The sequence below is a fragment of the Saccopteryx leptura genome, chromosome 3 (genome assembly GCF_036850995.1).
Source record: "Saccopteryx leptura isolate mSacLep1 chromosome 3, mSacLep1_pri_phased_curated, whole genome shotgun sequence".
NCBI classification, from domain to species: Eukaryota; Metazoa; Chordata; class Mammalia; order Chiroptera; family Emballonuridae; genus Saccopteryx; species Saccopteryx leptura.
Window position 1 is genome coordinate 330734964 of NC_089505.1, and position 19366 is coordinate 330754329.

The following is a 19366-nucleotide window of genomic DNA, read 5'->3' on the forward strand; positions in this document are numbered from 1 at the left end:
TACTGTAAAATTCAATCATTTTAGTTTAAACACAATAAGTGAGTTACAGGAAGTTGTGCAAAAAGGCACACATTATTAATGATATAAATTTGGCAGCAGAATCCTATGTAATGAAAGTTACTGTCAGGTGATAGGAAAGAAAACAGATAACAGAAAAACTGAACTGATTTTTCTAGTCTAATATTAGAAAGAGGAAAACAATGCTCAGATATGGACATTCCTCACCCCTCTCTGTTTTAAACTAAAGATTCTAAACTCTTGGCTATATTACCATTAGGCCATTCTTTGCCATTACTGTCCAGAGAGGTGGACGGATTCTCTTCCTATCCTGTGCTCACAAGGCTGAATAACACTTTATAGAGACACTGATATTGTTCAATGTCAGGAAATACTTCTGACCTCATCAGATTAAACATCTTGGCTACCTGGTAAACATTCATAGAGTTTTATTTTTCTTGTTGGTACATAAGGGTTGTCAGAATACAGAAAGTTCCTGCTCATATCTTTATCTGTCACCATATTATTTGACCCTCTTTACCACTTTCCTTTACCCTTCTTTCCCTTTGATTACCACTGTGCTGTTGTCTGTATCTGTAAGTTTTTGTTTGTGTTCATTTGTTGCCACATGTAGGTGTGTGACCCATTCTACGTCTCCACCCTTCCTATCAGTCTGGTCATGGCTTCTTTATATCCTTGATATAGGACTCTGTTCAGCTAGACTTCAGGTGGCTCTCAGTGATGGTTGTTCTGTAGTTTACTTGTAATTTTGATGTTGTCATGGAAGGAGGTGAGAGCAGCATTTTCCTACTCCACTGTCTTGATCAGAACTCAGTCAAAGCTCTTTTTGAGTGTTTAGCTTTAATGTGAAATGCGGAATGGAAGCAATTATAACCAACCCAGACCTTAGATCATACTAACTCACTTAGTCTAAGAATTACAAAGGAAGGAGAGACCCTTCATTTTCTTAGAATGGGAAGAACACGTGCTGATACAATATGAATGGAAATAGAGGATGGAAATGAGGGAGGTGAAATAAAATGACCTTGACTTTCTTAGTATTTTAAATGGAAAGGTCAGTTATTTAGAATGAGGGAGCAGGGTAGAGTTTGGAGTTTTGAAGAGAATGGCACATTTTGGCATGGCCTCTCTAATTAGTATGATAGGAATTGAATGAGAAGTGAATAAAAATATGCAAATATAGCACTGAGGCACAATTGAGGTTAGACACTTTGAATCTGCATAACATAACGTACCATAGCATAACCAATAATTTCTTGGTATATTTTTAGAAGTCATGGGTCCATATTTTTCACCTTACCCCTTTTCAGGTATAAACTACCTATCAGTATCTTAAGTCAATTTAAAATGATTAAAATTCCATATTTGATAAATAAACTCTTAGGGTTTCCCCGAATTTTCTGTCACTTGGTAGGACTGTCTTGCTGCCTTTTTAAATTTTTATTTATTTATTTTTTACAGAGAAAGAGAGTGAGTCAGAGAGAAGGATAGACAGGGACAGACAGACAGGAACGGAGAGAGATAAGAAGCATCAATCATTAGTTTTTCATTGTGCGTTGCAACACCTTAGTTGTTCATTGATTGCTTTCTCATATGTGCCTTGACCGCGGGCCTTCAGCAGACCGAGTAACCCCTTGCTGGAGCCAGCGACCCTGGGTTCAAGCTGGTGGGCTTTTCCTCAAACCAGATGAGCCCGCACTCAAGCTGGCGACCTCGGGGTCTTGAACTTGGATCTTGAACTTGCATCCCAGTCTGACGCTCTATCCACTGCGCCACTGCCTGGTCAGGCTCTTGCTGCTTTTTTGCACACACAGTCTTATTTGTTCATTCATTTAACAAGTAGTGTCCAAAATATGCTAGGCACTGTTTTATGTATAGCATTGCATAAAACAAGTGAAGTTCCCTGAACTCAAGGAACAAACAAGTATTGTGTAATGTGTTGGGTGGAAACAGGTACTGTGGGAAAAATTAATGGGGACAGGGAAGGTTGGGTGCCCCAGGTTTCTATTTCATGTGTGGAGGTCAGGAAAAACCTCACTGGGTAGGTGGCATTTGCACAAAGATTTGAAGGCGGCAAGGTTGAGAGATGAAGAGTATTTTAGACAAGGAACAGGCAGTGCAAAGACTGAGTTGCAAGTGTGCCTGATGACATTCAGAAAAGAAGGCAATTGTTGGACAGAGTGGGGTGAGGTGGGGTGGGGAAGCATGGAAGGAGAGATTGGGCTAGAAGTACCTGGGCCAGAGAGGCAAGGTCTTGGAGACCATTACAGTCACTTTGACTTTTACTCTGAGTGGGATGGAAACCATTGGAGACTTGAGCAGAGAAGGACATCACCTCTTGGCCATGTTTTAAAAGGATTACTTTTGATTTGTGCATTGAGAATAGACCATATGCCACTGGAATCTGAACACTAAACATTGCTGAGACCCATCTAGCACCAAGACCATTAAAAAAAACTAACTTGTTATTTGGAAATCATTTCACACACAGAAGTGAGAATAGTACAAAGCCTACCTGTATACACTTTATTACTGTTTTGCCCCATTTGCTTTATCATTTTGTCTGTATGAATACGCCCACACCCATATTTCTTTAATGAATCATTTTAGAGTAACTTGACTATACCATGGCCCGCATCCCTATAAATTTGTGTGTTTTATAAGAATAAGAATATTCTCTTATGTAGCCACTAGTACAGTTATCAATTTGAGTACATTTGACTTGATACAATAATTTTATTTAGTTCACCATTGGGTTTCCAGTTTTGTCAAATGACTCAATAATGTTCGTTATGGCATTTCCTCCTATACAGTATCCAGTCTAGGATCACATATTTGTTTTCATGCCTCTTTAGCCTTCTTTAGTCTGGAACATGTTCACAGCCTTTCTTTGTCTTTTTAAAAACAATACTGTTTCTTTTACTAGCCTGACTAGTGGTGGTGCAGTGAATGCGAAGGTCCCAGGTTCAAAATCTCGAGGTTGCTCCCTTGAGCACAGGCTGGTGCAGGATCAGCAGCTTGAGTGTGGGATCCCATGGTTGCTGGCTGGAGTTCATTGGTCATTGGCTTGAAGCCCAAGGTTGCTGGCTTGAACAAGGAGTCACTGGCTCGACTGGAACCCTCCAGTCAAGGCATGTATGAGAAGCAATCAGTGGACAATTAAAGTGCTGCAGCTACAAGTTGATGCTTCTCACCATCTCTCTCCCTTCTTATCTGTCTGTCTTGCCAAAAAAAAGTGTCTCATTTGAAGTTTGTTTTATTTTTATGTTATAATTATGTTATGCATTTCTAGCCTAATACTTAGAACCTAAGTGGTGTGTGTCCTTTTCAAGAATCAGAAGGAGGCATGAAATGTCTCTCTGCCTCTTATTGGTGATACTAATTTTGTCACCAGTCAAAACATTAATATATTTTCCTTGTTAAGTATGAAGAGACATTTTAACACCATGATCTTTGTGAAAATTTACCACAAAGATGGCAAACAGGTATATAAAAAGGTACTCAACATCACTAATAGTAGAGAAGTAAAATGCAAATTAAAAGTATAGTGAGATACCATTTCACAACTGTTAGGGTGCCTATTATCAAAACAACAAGAAATAACAAGTTTGGTGAGGATGTCAAGAAAATGGAACCCTTGTACTGTTGGTGGGAATGCAGATGCTATGGAAAATAGGAGGTTCCTCAAAAAATAAAAAATGGAACTATCACATGACCCAGCAATCCCACTTCTGGATATTTATTCAAAGGAAATGAAAGCACTAACTTGAAAAGATACATGAACCCTCTTGTTTATTGCAGTGTTACTTACAATAGCCTAGGCATGGAAACAATGTAAGTGTCCATTGATGGAAGAATGGATAAAGATGTAATGTGATACACACTGGAATATTATTCAGTCATAAAAAAGGAAATTCTGTCTTTTGTAACAACATAGATAGGCATTGAGGAAATTATGTTAAGTGAAGTAAGTCAGAAAAACTAAAATATTGTATGATCTGGCTTATACAGATGCTAAAACAGGACAAAATAAAACAAAGCCCCCAAATTCATAGATACAGACCACATTGGTGGTTGCAAGAGGCAGGGGTGGGTGAAATGGTATAAAAGGTATAAATTTCATTATAAATTAATAAGTTCTGGGGAATGTACTGTACAATATAGTGACTATATTTAGCAATACTCTAGTATTATATATTTGAAAGTATTAAGAGAGTAGATCTTAAAAGTTCTCATCAAAAGAAAAAAGTTTGTAACTGTATGGTGATGGATGTTCACTACACTTATTGTGGTGATTATTTGACAACTTATATCAAGTCATGTTGTACACCTGAAACTAAGATACTGTTACATATCAATTATATCCCAATTTTTTAAAAAATTACCCCCTAGATTTAGCATACTTTGGTGATTATTGCATGATCCTGATCAGGCCATTCTTAATTAGTAGTCAGTGAGGGACACTGTCTAATAACTACTTGGTGAATGAATGAATGAGTTTATTTAAAATGTACATACAGCCTGAGTGGTGGTGGTAGAGTGTCAACCTGGGATGCTGAGGTCTCAGGTGTGAAACAACAAGGTCACCGGCTGGAGCGCGGGTTCATCCAGCTTGAGCACAGGGTCAGTAGTTTGAGCGTGGGGTCATAGACGTGAACCCGTGGTCACCAGCTTGAGCCCAAGGTAGCTGGCTTGAGCAAGGTGTCACTGGCTTGGCTGGAACCCCAGGTCAAGGAACGTATGAGAAGCAATCAGTGAACAACTAAAGTGTTGCAACCATGAGTTGATGCTTCTCATCTCTCTCCCTTCTTGTCTCTCTCTCTCACAAAAGATAAAATAAAATGTACATACAATAAAATGTACATTTGTGGTGTATGGTTCTATAGGTTTTCAAAAATGCATATTCACCACAGTCATATACAGAACGATTCCAGCAATCAGAACATTCCTTTATGTGCCGCTTTGTAGTCAACCTCACCTTTCACCCATAATCTTTTGCATATCCTTCTGGTTCCAGGTTATTTTGAAGTACATCTTAGATAAGCTTTTCCATCTGTAAACATTTCAGTATGTATCTCTAAAAGATAACTCACTTAAAAAATAATGAAAATCCATGATCATACATTAAGAATTTAATAGTAATCATTCAACACCCAGTGTTTGGATTTTCCCAGTTGTGTCTCTCTTTAACATATTTTTAAAGACTTAATTTATTCATTTTTGAGGTGGGGTGGGGGGTGGGGAGAGATAACAGATGGGGGGAGGAGCAGGAAGCATCAACTCCCATATGTATGTGCCATGACCAGGCAAGCCCGGGGTTTCGAATTGGTGACCTCAGCATTCTAGGTCAATGCTTTATCCACTGTGCCTCCACAGGTCGGGCAAAAATCAGGATTCAAATAAGGTCTACAGTTTATGACTGGTTGCTAGCTCTTAAATTTCTTTTAAACAAAATTTCCCATCTCTTCTTTTGTTTCTTTTCTTGCATTTGTTTTCTGGAATCTCCTATTTTTGAATGCAGACCTGGAAAATATTTTTGTATAAGCGCCAAATAATTTGCAGCTTTTACTTAGGAAACTCATAAGATTTTAACTTAAAGGAAAAATGAAAACAAATGTATAGAATTGAACTTAGTTTTTGGCTGAATTATGTGATTTTTCAGTCATAAATACTGATTTTTGAGACTGCAAACAGTGCAATTATTAAAGTTTTTAAACTCTATTTATAGATTAAAGATTCAATTTCTGAAAAAACAATTGGACTGATGCGAATGCAGTTTTGGAAGAAAACTTTGGATGATATATACAGCGACAATCCACCACATCAACCTGTGGCCATTGAACTATGGAAGGTAAAAAAGTTCCTACTTTTAATTTGTAAGAATTTTATTTGAGCATACTTTTTCATTTATGCAATTTGGAGAATAGTGATGGGCAGTTTATCTTGAAAATATCCTTAGGCTCATGTAATGTTTGGATATACACTGCTCACAAAATTTAGGGGCTATTTTATAGCTTCATATTCATTTTGAAATATCCCCTAATTTTTGTGAGCAGTATAAGTTAGTTTGGAGAGAAGAATTAACAATCATCCACTAATAATTGACACAGATCTTGGGTGTATCTTCCCCCCCCCCCATCATTTTTTCAAATGAGAGGAGTGGAAATAGAGTGACAGACTGCCGCATGCACCCTACCCAGGATCCATCCCGAAACACTGCCACCCCCATCTGGGGCCATGCTCTCAACCAGCTGTTTTTAGCTTCTGACATGGAGGCTCCACAGCGCCATCCTCAGTGCTCAGCTTATGTGCTCTCGAACCAATCGCCAACTGAGCAAGCCAGGACTGCAGGAGGGGAAGAGAAAGAGAGAGAGAGAGAAGGGGGAGGGGGAGAGGTAGAGAAGCAGATGGTAGCCTCTGACTGGGAATTGAACCCAGGACATCCACACACCTGGCCGAAGCTCTACCATTGAGCCAACAGTGCAGGGTGGAGTAATTTCCTTATTAAAGGAAAAAAGAGGGATCTGGTCTCTTTGTTATAAATTATTTTCCACATATTTGGTTGCAGAATTTAAATCCCACACATTTTGAAGCATTGGCAGGTAAATTTTCTGTTCTATCTGTGGAGAAATGTGCTCTCACTATTGCAAGCACAAATTTAAAACTGCCTTTCTAGTTTGATAGAGTTGAGTATTCATTGATAAATTTTAGGTATTAGAGAATAAAAACCTATAGGCTAGAACTATTTGTATAGCTAGATGTATGTAGTAACTAGTTTCACATTAAAGCAGCGATACGGAACCCTCATTCATAAACTGCTATGCACAATTTAGAATATGCTAAATTATGAATGAAGGAAGGGAATTAGGTGCATTTTGTCTCTGATCTATGTCCCCATTGTAATATAATGAGTGCCAAAAACCAGTTTCTGTAACAGGAGCCACTGACAGACCTGACAGTGGTACACCTCTTCTCAGGTCTGTGCACCAACAGAGGCAGACCCTGTGTCTGGGCCCCAGATTGACGTCTCTGAGCCTCAGTAAGGATGGAAAGCTAGTCTCCCCATCCCCCCCCGGGGACTGAGAAGAAAATGTGGATGGGAAGCTGTGAGTATTAGATCAGTTGTTTACCTCTATTCATTCCACTTCAGTAACTCCAATCTAGGTGACTCAGTTCAGAGAAGTTTCTCTAAAATCCAGAAACTCTTTTTATTATTTTAAACACAAACCTGATGGCAGGAGAGGTTTATGCTAAGACTTAGACTGAACGTTCTGGATTTAGTCAGGAAATATCATGGAAGACCTTAGATTCCTTTAACACAAATTTATCTTACTTTTCTGAAAAAAACTAGAAGACATATCTGAATTACAGAATGTTAACATGTGTGCCAGTTTGTCCAGTTTTATAATAGCTGCTTAAATTTTGATGATTAATGTTGGCCAGCTTTTAGATATGACCAGTGCTGAAGGTTAATATGAATATTTAAAATAAGCAGGTAATGTTCAGAGCATTTGCCTTCATTGTATGTTCTATGTCCCTCCTTCTGCAAGAGCATATGCTTATTGTACCACTGTCCAGTAAAATTTTCCAGTGGTTCTTTAGATTAAATGGGTGATGGGACAGTGTGTTTTCCAGAGAGCACTTTCCTGCTGCACTGTTTCATTGTGCTTTTAGGGTACACAATAGTTGAATATCTGAAATTTCTTTTATTTTTTATTTTTCTTAAGCTGGAAACGGGGAGGCAGACAGACTCCTGCATGCGCCCGACCGGGATCCACCCAGCACGCCCACCAGGGGGCGATGCTCTGCCCATCCGGGGCGTCGCTCTGTCGTGACCAGAGCCACTCTAGCGCCTGGGGCAGAGGCCAAGGAGCCATCCCCAGCGCCCCGGCCATCTTTTTGCTCCAATGGAGCCTCTGCTGCGGGAGGGGAAGAGAGAGACAGAGAGGAAGGAGAGGGGGAGGGGTGGAGAAGCAGATGGGCGCTTCTCCTGTGTGCCCTGGCCGGGAATCGAACCCCGGACTCCTGCACGCCAGGCTGACGCTCTACCACTGAGCCAATCGGCCAGGGCCTATCTGAAATTTCTTATACAGTTCATATGGCATTCTCCATTTCTCTGTTTATTAATATTGCAGTTTAAATTTATATTCATAGCTGAGGTTTTCATTCTGTTTGACTTCTGTTTCCAAAGTGTTAATGCTTTATTCAGCTTCTTACACATATTTATTTTTTACCTTGATTTCTGATTTCCCTCAGAATTAGACAGAAGGACTATATTTTGTGGTCAAGGAATTGCCACCGCTATTACTTCAGCCTTGAGTAAATAGGAGTCCGACTTTTCAGTGGTGAAATATTTATTGAGTACTTTTATGGTCCAGGAATGGTGTTTGATGATATGATTACACAGATTATTTTCTACGTGCCTCATTCAGACACGTAGAAAATAAAACAACAGCAGGATTCTGTTAAGATTGAAGAATCCCCAGCTGACTCTTGGGACTGAGGAGAGAGGCTTTTGGGGAGTCCTGCTTTGTAACATTGGCAGTGCTTAGGATGCTGGGAAACCAACTTCATGTAGCCCTGTTCCTTCTTCTAGGTTTCCGCCAGCCACAGTGGGCTCTGTTCTTCATAATCTCACCCTCTGTCACATAAATGTGTATTGATGAGTCTGTTAGCGAGCCTTTATATATTGTTTGTCAATGATGTTTCAGAGTATAGGATATTCCTAAAATTTTATGTTTTAGTACTATAACTGTTGTGAAAATATATCATACTTAGTGTTGATTTGGCAAGAAAACAATGTTTTTAAGACTTATCAAACATTCAGAAAGGTTTCAAAATGAAAAATAGTATGGTAAGAATACCTCTATCCCTTTTACCTATTGTTAACACTTTTTTCCCATTTGTTAGTCATTTGTACCGCTCATTTGTGTATACAGGTGAGCTTGTGTTGTCTCTCAATAGATATGTAAATAGATTATATGTATTCTCACACTCTTAGTTTTTTTTCTGAATCATTTTTTTTAATTTTCTGAATCATTTTTTAGTGTAAATTACATATCCTTTAAAACTTTAATGAATATTTCCTAAGAATAGGAGCATTCTCTGATATAACCAGAGCAGTTATTGACTTTAGTAAATTTAACTTTGCTATCACACTTTTATCTAATTTTCCATTCGTATTCCAGTTTTGTCCGTTCACCCAATAATGCCCACGGTTGTATTTTTCTCTCTAGTACAGGATCCTGTCTAGGGTCAGGTATTGTCTGTCATTTCTCTTTAGTCTACTTTAATCTGGAACATTTCCATGGCCTTTCTTTGTCTTCTGTGACATTGACACTTTTTAAAGAGTATAGCCCCTCTAGGTTGTTTTTGTTTTTTATAAAACATTCCTTATTCTGGATTCGTCTGATGTTTTCTCATGATTAGATTCCGGCTGTACATTCTTGGCCATAATACTGCATAGACAGTGTCTTCTTCTTAGGATATCATATCTGGAGGCACATTTTGTGCTTCTGTCCTTTATTGGCATTGTTAATTTTCATCACCCAGTCAAGTTGTTGCCTGGCTTTCCCCGTTTATAATCAATCCAGTGTGCAATTATATTTCCCCTAGCAACTCTAAGAGAATGTGAATGTACTGCTACTCATTAATTGCCCCTGAAACTTAGCATTTGTTGATAGTTCTTGTCTGATTCAGTACTGTTACAATTGCAAAATGATAATTTTCCAAGCCTAGTACTCTGTCCACATTTACCAGTTGGCACTCTACTAAAAGGAAGAGCTCTCTCTCCTGTATTTATTTACTTATTATTGTTACAGACTAATGAATTTCTGTATTTTTTTTCAGTAGTTTATAATTCATTACTTAATTATTTTGGTCCCAGATTTGGACAGAGGGAACCCCTTCAAACTGGCTCCTGTTTTCCTATGACATGCCTCCCATAATTTTTTTGAGCACTTTCTATTTTCTGGCACAATAAAAGATTCTAGACTCTCCTTGAATGTCCTTTGCCCCAACTCTAGAAATCACTCATTTCTCTAGAGCCCTGTTTTTTTGAGAGAAATGCTTTTAGAAACTAAGATCTGAGCAACAGGTATGTTCTTTCCTACTAGAATGCCTTTACTTGCTAGTACTGTGACTTGCAGATTATTTTCTTTGAAGGTTTAGTTACTCTTTTATTTTTGGAGAAGTGGTTATCTTCGTTCATTAGAATCTTTAGCCTATAGAAAGAGGTTTGTGTGTAATAAGCATAGAAGTCAGGGTACATCATATAACAGAAGTTTGGTATTCTTGTTTTGTTATTTTTTTAAAGTGAAGTTGTTCAATTACTAATAGTCTAAAAAATGAACAGATTAGTGGGAACATTTTAGATATATTATCTTTACTTGAAAATGTTTTGAAATGTTTTCTAGGGACATTTTCTTTTCCCTTGTATTTTCTTAACATAACTATCTAACTGGTGAGGAGTTATTACAAATATTCCCTTACCTAGTTTTGTATTTGGTTTGTTTATTTTATTTAGGTCTGCAGAAGTAATTTCTAGTACTTTCTAAAAATTGAAAATAACTTGTTTTTTTAGGCTGTCAAAAGACATAATCTGACTAAAAGATGGCTTATGAAAATCATTGATGAAAGAGTAAGTTGAAATTGCTCATAGTAAGTTTTTCCTTTCTTTTTAATCTTTAAGCTAATTTTTCATCAAAACTTGAAAAGTCATACACATATCATTATGTACATGGATCTCTGTCCAAATGGTAGAGGGAATATGGGAAGTCTAATGGTTCTAGTGAATGTAATCCTATGTAAGTTCTTAGAACTGAGTTCTATTCTAGTTCCAGCCAAGCATTCAAATTGCTCAGTGACCTGTGCTAACCTGTGTAATCTTTCTGACACATTGTTGGCTCAGTGTCCTCATTGGCTTGATATTTATAATGCACTGTTGTCATAAAAATGTAAGTTTACTTAACTTTATGTGAATATAATTTATTATTAACCATAAGCTATAGTAATAATAATATAAATCAAAATGAGATAATGACTTCAACATTAAGAAAAATTGCTCAGTTGACCTATAAAGTTAGTTAGCACCAAGAAAATCTATTTTTCAGGTGTCTCCTATTTATATGACAAAATTGGAGAACTCAAGACAGAGATACCTTTTCTGTTTAATGAAAAATAGCACTTGGCATTTGCAGGGAGGGATATTTAAAAGTAAAGGACTGGGATCAATCTCCTCTCATTGATCTATAAAAATTCTAGCTGGCTTTTTTACAGAAATTTGCAGGCTGATCCTAAAATTCATACGGAAGTGCAAGGGAACCACCAAAACAATCTTGAAAAAGAACTAAGTAGAGGACTCATATTTCTCGATTTTGAAACTTAACAAAGTTACAGTATTCAAACTGTGTGGTAGTAGTATAGCATTGACATATATATAGATCAACAGACTAGAATTGAGGGTTCAACAATAAACCCACATATTTATTTCTGGGTTTCAATAATAAACCAGCATATTTATTTTTAACAAAAGCCAATCGATTTTTGACAAGGGTGTGAAGATAATCCAATGGGGAAGGAATAGACATTTCAACAAATATTGCTGGGACAACTAGATAGCCATATGCAGAAGAATGAATTTAGACTCCTAACTCACACCATGTATAAAAATTTACTCAAAATGGATCAAAGATCTACATGTAAGAGTTAAACTTGTAAAACTGTTCAGAGAAATCATAGGCATAAATTTTTGTGATGCTAGGGTGGGCAGCGATTTTTTAGATATGATAACAAAAACACAAGCAGTAAGGGGGTGAGGAAGGAGAGAGAGGGGGTGGGGGGAGGGGAGGGGCACAAAGAAGACCAGATAGAAGGTGACGGAAGACAGTTTGACTTTGGGTGAGGGGTATGCAACATAATCAAATGTCAAAATAATCTGGAGATGTTTTCTCGGAACATATGTATCCTGATTTATCAATGCCACTGCATTAAAATTAATAAAAATAAGATAAAAAATATTTGATTGGACTTAATCAAAGTTTAAAAATTCAGAAAGTGAAAAGACAGTCCATAAAATGGGAGTTATTATTTGCCAGTTATATATTTGATAAGGGACTTCTATCTACAATTGGTAAAGAACTCTTATAATAACGCAACAGTAAAAAGACAATCCAATATAAAAACAGGCAAAGGATTTGAGTAAACATTTTTTTAAATTATTATTAATTGAGAGTCAGGGAGGCAGACAGACAGACTCCCACATGCGCCCTGACCAGGATCCACCTGGCAATCCCCCTACAGGACAATACACTCTGTCCGTCTGGGGCCACTGCTCTGTTGCTCAGCAACCGAGCTATTTTAGTGCCTGATGCAAGGCCATGGAGCCACCCTTGTTGCCCGGGGCCAACTTGCTTGAACTTTTCAAGCCATGGCTGTGGGAAGTAGAGAGAGAGAGAGAGAGAGAGAGAGAGAGAGAGAGAGAAGGAGAAGAGAAGGGGTGGAGAAGCAGATGGTCCCTTCTTCTGTGTGCCCTGACTGGGAATTGAACCCAGGACTTCCACACGCCGGGCTGATGCTCTACTGCTGAGCCAGCCAGCCAGGGCCAAGTAACCATTTTTTAAAGGAAGATATACCAATGACCAATAGGCACCTAAAAAGATGTTCAGTATCTTTGATTAGGCAAATGTAAATCAACGAGATACCACTTCACACCCATTGGGATATCTGTTGATTATAACAAAAAGATGTTGGTGAGAATGTGGAGAAATTGGAATCCTTCATATATTGCTGAGGGGAATGTAAAGTGGTACAACTGCTTTGGAAGAATAGTTTGGCAGTTCTTCAGAAAGTTAAACAGTTACCACAGACCCAGCAATTTTACTCCTATGTTTATACTGGCAAGAAATGAAAACATATGTTCATATAAAACTAATACATATGTTTATAGCAGCATTATTTATTAATAGTCCAAAAGTGGGAATAACTCATAGTCTATCAGTGAATGAATAAACAAAATATGGTGTATTCATACAACAGAATATTATTAATAATTTCTTTAATTGCAAAGAACTAAGTATTGCTAGATGCTCTAACATGGATGAACCTTGATAACCTGCTAATTGAAAGAACTCAGATACAAAAATCCACATTATATCATTGTATTTTTATTTTATAAATGATATTTTATATACAAAATAGACAAATCCATGGAAACAAAATAGTTAGGTGGCTTGTCAGGAGATAAGGGGAAGGGAGATGGGAAGTGAGTGCTTTGGGAATTTCTTTTTGAGGTGATGAAAACATTCTGGAATTAGATAGTGGTGATAGTTGCATAACTTGGTGAACATACTAAAAACCCCTGAACTATATATTTTAAAAAGGTAAATTTTATGGTATGTGAATTATGTGTCAATGTTTTTTTAAATATAGAAGATCTAGACATACTCTTTCCCCCTGGGATCATTGCTAGTGTCAGTTTCTTCTGATTAAAAAGAGGAGAAAAGTGTGTATTACCTTGACAATTGAGTCTTTGTTATTTTATTATTATAAAAAGTGGCTAAATTTTACAAGGATTTAAATTTTTCTGTTTCTTGAATACAGTGTGTTTAGTTCATCAATCCTTTATCACGGGGGAGGGGGCTGGTTATGAGTCTCCTACCTTTTTCTAGGCACCTTTTCCTTTTTTGAGAGCATGGGCTTAACAGTCAAATGTGTGGGTTTGATTCCTGTCCCCACTATTTATTAGCTGTGTGATCTTAGGCATATTGCTTAATGTGTCTGTGAATCAGTTTCTTCATCTGCAAAATGGAAAAGTATTGTTTTCCTATTTTAGAGGGGGATGCTAGGATTAAGAAGATAATGTCTAAAGTGCTTAAGAGCTCAGTAAAGGTAGTTTTTCATGATAACTTGGGCTTTTGAAGGAATTCAGAATTATGCCAACCCATGATAATGGTGATTGTGCATTGAGTTTAATCCTGAGGTATTATTTTAAGGGTTGATTTGTAAGATTGAATGTATAGAACTTTTAACATTTAATTTTAATCTTATTTTATTGTGTGGTAAATATATACTTAATATTTTATTTATTAATCAGTTATTTTGGGGCAAAAAATTGTGTCTTTATAAATTTTGGTAATTCATCAAACTTTGCCTTTTGATTGACTATAGGAAAAAAATTTGGATGACAAAGCATATCGTAATATCCAGGAACTGGAAAATTATGCTGAAAACACACAGAGTTCTCTTCTTTATTTAACACTAGAAATATTGGGTAAGGATTTTTTATTCTATTTCATATTTCTCTTTTTCAAAGAAAACACTTTCATACTTTATATTTTTTCATAATTTAACAATTGAACCAGTTTAACACTGAAGTTTTTCTTTGCATCATTTATAAAGAAACAGCTTTTTTTTTCTTTTTCTTTCTTTTTTTTGTTTTTTGGCAAAAAGGGAAATACATGGTTTTTTTTGCAGACAAATCAAAATACTCAGGCTCTAATAAAAGTACTTTAGCTACCTCATGGAATTGCTATAGTTAGTAATTTGGGAATTGCTGATAATTTTAATTTGTAAGCATCTCCTATAATTGGAAAGCTTGTGGCTTTCCTCTTCCTTCCCTGTCTATACTGCTTCTCTATGGTAAAAAAAAAAAAAAGAAAAGAAAAGAAAAAAAAAAGAGAGAGAGGAAATAGACCAATATTTCTAATTTTTCATGAAATTTTTTATTTTTTATTTTTTTGCATTTTTCCAAAGCTGGAAACGGGGAGGCAGTCAGACAGACTCCTGCATGCGCCCGACCAGGATCCACCTGGCACGCCCACCAGGGGGCGATGCTCTGCCCATCTGGGGCGTTGCTCTGTTGCAACCAGAGCCATTCTAGCACCTGAGGCAGAGGCCACAGAGCCATCCTCAGCTCCCGGGCCAACTTTTGCTTCATTGGAGCCTTGGCTGCGGGAGGGGAAGAGAGAGACAGAGAGGAAAGAGAGGGGGAGGGGTGGAGAAGCAGATGGGCGCTTCTCCTGTGTGCCCTGGCTGGGAATCGAACCTGGGACTCCTGCATGCCAGGCTGATGCTCTACCACTGAGCCAACCAGCCAGGGCCTCATGAAGGTTTTTTTAAAAAAAAAAATAATTTAGATGGTACATCTTCTCCTTTGCCTTTATTCTAATTTGGTGAGGTCTTAATGTAATGGATTATAATGAGGAAATTATCTAGGACAAGGTTGAAACCATTCATTTGAAGATGGTAATAAACCATTATGTCACCCTAAAAGAATAAGTCCCTATTGAATTTCCTAGGCCTGTTCTGCCTACACATCTAATGACTTGTCTGCCAACACAATGAAGGCTGGGAGCAAAGAGCAGAACAATTGTTAAGCTTATCCTTAAAGTAAAAATTTGTAGAATTGCACTGAGGAGAAGAAATGAAAGACTTGTAATGTTTTTCTGTGATGTGATTAAAATTCCATATATGTTCTTAGTATGCTGTAGTCTGAGGAAAACTCTTTTATTTAAAAGTTGAAGTTCAAAAACTTGATAGTGGTCAACTTGTTTTTGTTTCCAGTTTTGCTCATAGATCCTGTTTTTCAGATATGGATGGATTAGGATGAACAACTACTTTTACTTGTTTAGGTGATTTTCTTTGCTACTTCTATTGACTTGTTATGCATTTAAAGAGGAAAGAGCAGCTCCACTTAATTTCTAAAATCATAGGTGTAAAGGATCTTCATGCAGATCATGCCGCAAGTCACATTGGAAAAGCACAAGGCATTGTCACTTGTTTGAGAGCAACGCCATATCATGGTAGCAGAAGAAGGGTGTTCCTTCCCATGGATATTTGTATGCTGGTAAGGCTTGTTATTTGTATGTTCTAATAATTTATCTCAGTAATATGGGAAAGATGTTATCTGTTGGTTCTTTGCTGAGTGTATTCATGTAAGGCCAGGAGCCACGGCCAGGGCCACCATCAGAGCAGCCCGGCTCATGCAGGTTCGCATTGGATTCGGACAGTCGGTAAAGAAACAACGGAGCCACAAACTGGTGGGCCATAGTCTTTAATCCTAGCTTGCACCCGGCGGGCAAGTAAAAATACACACTGGGCTCCAAAACCCACTCACATTCAGTGCTCACAAAGCCACTGACTTATCCGAGTTTCCTAGAATCAAAGGTTTCTAGCTCCGCAGACTTATTCACCTCTGTTCCCCATCTCCTTCCTTCTCCAGCGTCAAACTGCACAAACTGGCCTCTCACTCAATACTCCGCCATCACACATTAATATCACCTGGGCAACGGCCTCCACGTGGGCAGCGCCACTTTAACAAAGTGAGCATAATACATTTTATCTTCCCAACAATCCACCCCTATGCTCACTTTACTACCCACAATCTACACCACTGGCATCCCTGTGCAAGGAAATTAGCACATTACACAAGTTACAACAGCATAAATCATACAGTTTCAACAATCACAAAGGTACACTTCACCAGTCTCTGAGCACTTAGCCCAAAGCGCAAAATGTCCTCGGCCTTCTTTCTAGCCACAGGAAAAGCTTCCTGGGGTAGGGGAAGGGCCTCCATCAAAGCCACGCCCCACCCTCATCAGGGTATTTCACATTGTCCAAAATCCGCAATCCGTAAGTCCATCCAACAAAGGAGCCAGTGCCCACTCCGGTCGTAGTCCAGGAAATCAGTCCACACACGTGGGGCGTCAGCCACCCCCCTCGTTCCTGCCATCCTGGCAGGTCTTACACTGTCCCAAAGAGGAGCACGTGGCAATGGCAGTCAGCATTTCCATCTCTGCTCCGGAGAGCATGTCCAGGCCTATGTCCCAAAATCGCAGACCTACCAGAAACATAGTAAGTATTCCTTGCTGCTGGGCTCTCATCTTCTGGAGACTGCAGATCACAACTCCAGCCCGATTCTCCTCATCCTCCAAAGAGGACCTGAAAATACCAGCTCTCACTGCTGGGCTCGAGCCCCGGGCTGCCGCCGCCTTCTGCTCCACAGACCTTGCAACTCTGGACCCGGCCTCAGCTTCAGCCTCAGCCTCAGCCCCAGCCCCGGCCTCCTGCCGCTGCTGGCTCTCCACAACATCCAGGGCAATCTGCAACTCGCGAACCTGTGAATCCTCCTCCAGCAGTTGCTCCATTTCCAGGTGAATCTCACGAACCTGGTCGGCCTCCTCCTCTAGCGCTTCCTCCAGCTCCAGGGTCAGGATCGGTTTCTCCTGCATTTGCTCCAGCTCCTTCCACTGCTCGGTTTGCAGGTCCCGAGCAGCCTCTTCCACAGAGCTCTCAGTTTCCTCACGCATGGCTGTAAAGGTCAGCCAGCCTATGGTCCCCAAAAGGACAGCCATGGGGAACCATAACAGCAGCCAGTCCTCTACTCCACCTCTCAAAGGCTCCTTGCCGATCTGTACCGAATCCTGCCACAGACTATGCCAAATGTAAAGCCAGTAGGCAGGGCCAGGGCCACTATCACAGCAGCCTTCTGGCCCATGCAGGTTCGCATTGGATTCGGACAGTCGGTAAAGAAACAACGGAGCCACAAACTGGTGGGCCATAGTCTTTAATCCTAGCTTGCACCTGGCGGGCAAGTAAAAATACACACTGGGCTCCAAAACCCACTCACATTCAGTGCTCACAAAGCCATTGACTTATCCGAGTTTCCTAGAATCAAAGGTTTCTAGCTCACCAGACTTTTTCACCTCTGTTCCCCATCTCCTTCCTGCTCCAGCGTCAAACTGCACAAACTGGTCTCTCACTCAATACTCCGCCATCCTGGCTGCTTCTCCTGGCCACATGGCCTCTTTCTGCTCTCTGCTCTGCTCCCTCTGCTCTCTCATGCTAATCATCCCAGGAACCAAGAGCGCAAGCTCTCGCTCCGTCCCAAACCCTTAATCCAATATACAAAATAGGGAAGCCTCTAATACAAAGTCACTTCTCTGAGGCATGATTGGATTGTACCACCCCACATAAAAACGGGTGGGAAAGGCTTAATCCCAAAATCAAGCCCCAGGCTACAGGGATTCTGCCTGCCCACAGAGACACACATTAATATCACCTGGGCAACGGCCTCCATGTGGGCAGCGCCACTTTAACAAAGTGAGCATAATACATTTTATCTGCCCAACAATTCAAGTAACTGCTTTGAAATGAATGAATATTACTTTATTGCTCCATGGTTATCAAGTGAGAATTTTTATCAGTCAGGCATTTTAGGTCTGGTGGGGCTATGAGTAAGAAAGTCCAGTCTGACTAGTGGTGGCACAGTGGATATAGCATCAGCCTGAGATGCAGAGGTACCAGGTTGAACACCCCAGGGTCACCAGTTTGAGCATGGGGTCGCTGGCTTGAGTGTGAGATCATTAAAATGATCCCATGGTTGCTGGTTTGAGCCCAGAATTTGCTGGTTTGAGCCCAAGGTTGCTGGCTTGAACAAAAGGTCACTGGCTCAGATGGAGCCCCCTAGTCAAGGCACATATGCAAAGCAATGAATGAACAGCTAAAGTGACACAACTACAAGTTGATGCTTCTTATCTGTTGCCCTTCCTCTTTCTCTCAAAAAAAAAAAAAAAAAAAAAAAAGGAAAAGAAAAGAAAAGAAAACAAAAGAGAAAAAGAAAATCCAGAAGTGAAACTTCAGAAAATTAACTCAAAAACAACCTAATTTTGCCCTGGCCAGATAGCTTGGTTGGTTAGAGCATTGTCTTGAAGTGCTGAGGTTACCAGTTCAATCCCAGATCAGGGCACATACAGAAACAGACCTATGTACCTGCTCTCTCACTCTCCTCTTTTTCTAAAATCAAAAAAATAAACACTTAAAAGAAAGTTAAAAAAAATTCCTTTTACAATTGCAACAAAAAAATAAAATACTTAGGAATAAACTTAAGAGGATATGAAGGACCTATAAAATGAAAACTTAAAACATTATTGAAAGAAATTGAAAAAGATACAATGAAATAAAGTATTCCATGTTCATAGATCAACATAGTTAAAATGGCCATATTACCCTAAGTAATACACATATTTAATGAAATAACCATTAAAATCCCAAATGTCATTTTGGTGGTTTCTCAAAACATTAGAATAGAACTACCATATGACCCTCTACTGGGTATCTACCTAAAAAACTCAAAAGCATTGGTATGTAAAGATACATGCATCTCAATGTTCATCACAGCATTATTAACTGTGGCCAAGATACGGAAACAACCAAAGTGTCCCTCAACAGAGGATTGGCTAGAGAAGATGTGGTACATACATACAATGAAATACTACTCAGCCATAAGAAATGATGACATAGTGCCATTTATGACAACATGGATGAACCTTGAGAACATTATACTAAGTGC

General features: G+C 39.0%; 1 protein-coding gene across 6 annotated transcripts in view; it reads left to right on the top strand.

Annotated features, from left to right (window-relative positions):
- The window catches only part of NDUFAF6 (NADH:ubiquinone oxidoreductase complex assembly factor 6), a 52486-nt gene that overhangs the window by 12928 nt on the left and 20192 nt on the right, over nt 1–19366 (top strand). For 5 of the 6 annotated variants that reach the window (XM_066379161.1, XM_066379159.1, XM_066379163.1 and 2 more), the window contains exons 3-6: nt 5747–5869; nt 10601–10657; nt 14185–14287; nt 15729–15862. In XM_066379161.1, coding sequence (XP_066235258.1) covers nt 5747–5869; nt 10601–10657; nt 14185–14287; nt 15729–15862 — 417 coding nt within the window. Of the gene's footprint in view, nt 1–5746; nt 5870–7007; nt 7125–10600; nt 10658–14184; nt 14288–15728; nt 15863–19366 lie in introns of those variants that run through there. The other variant, XM_066379164.1, reaches the window with a different exon arrangement.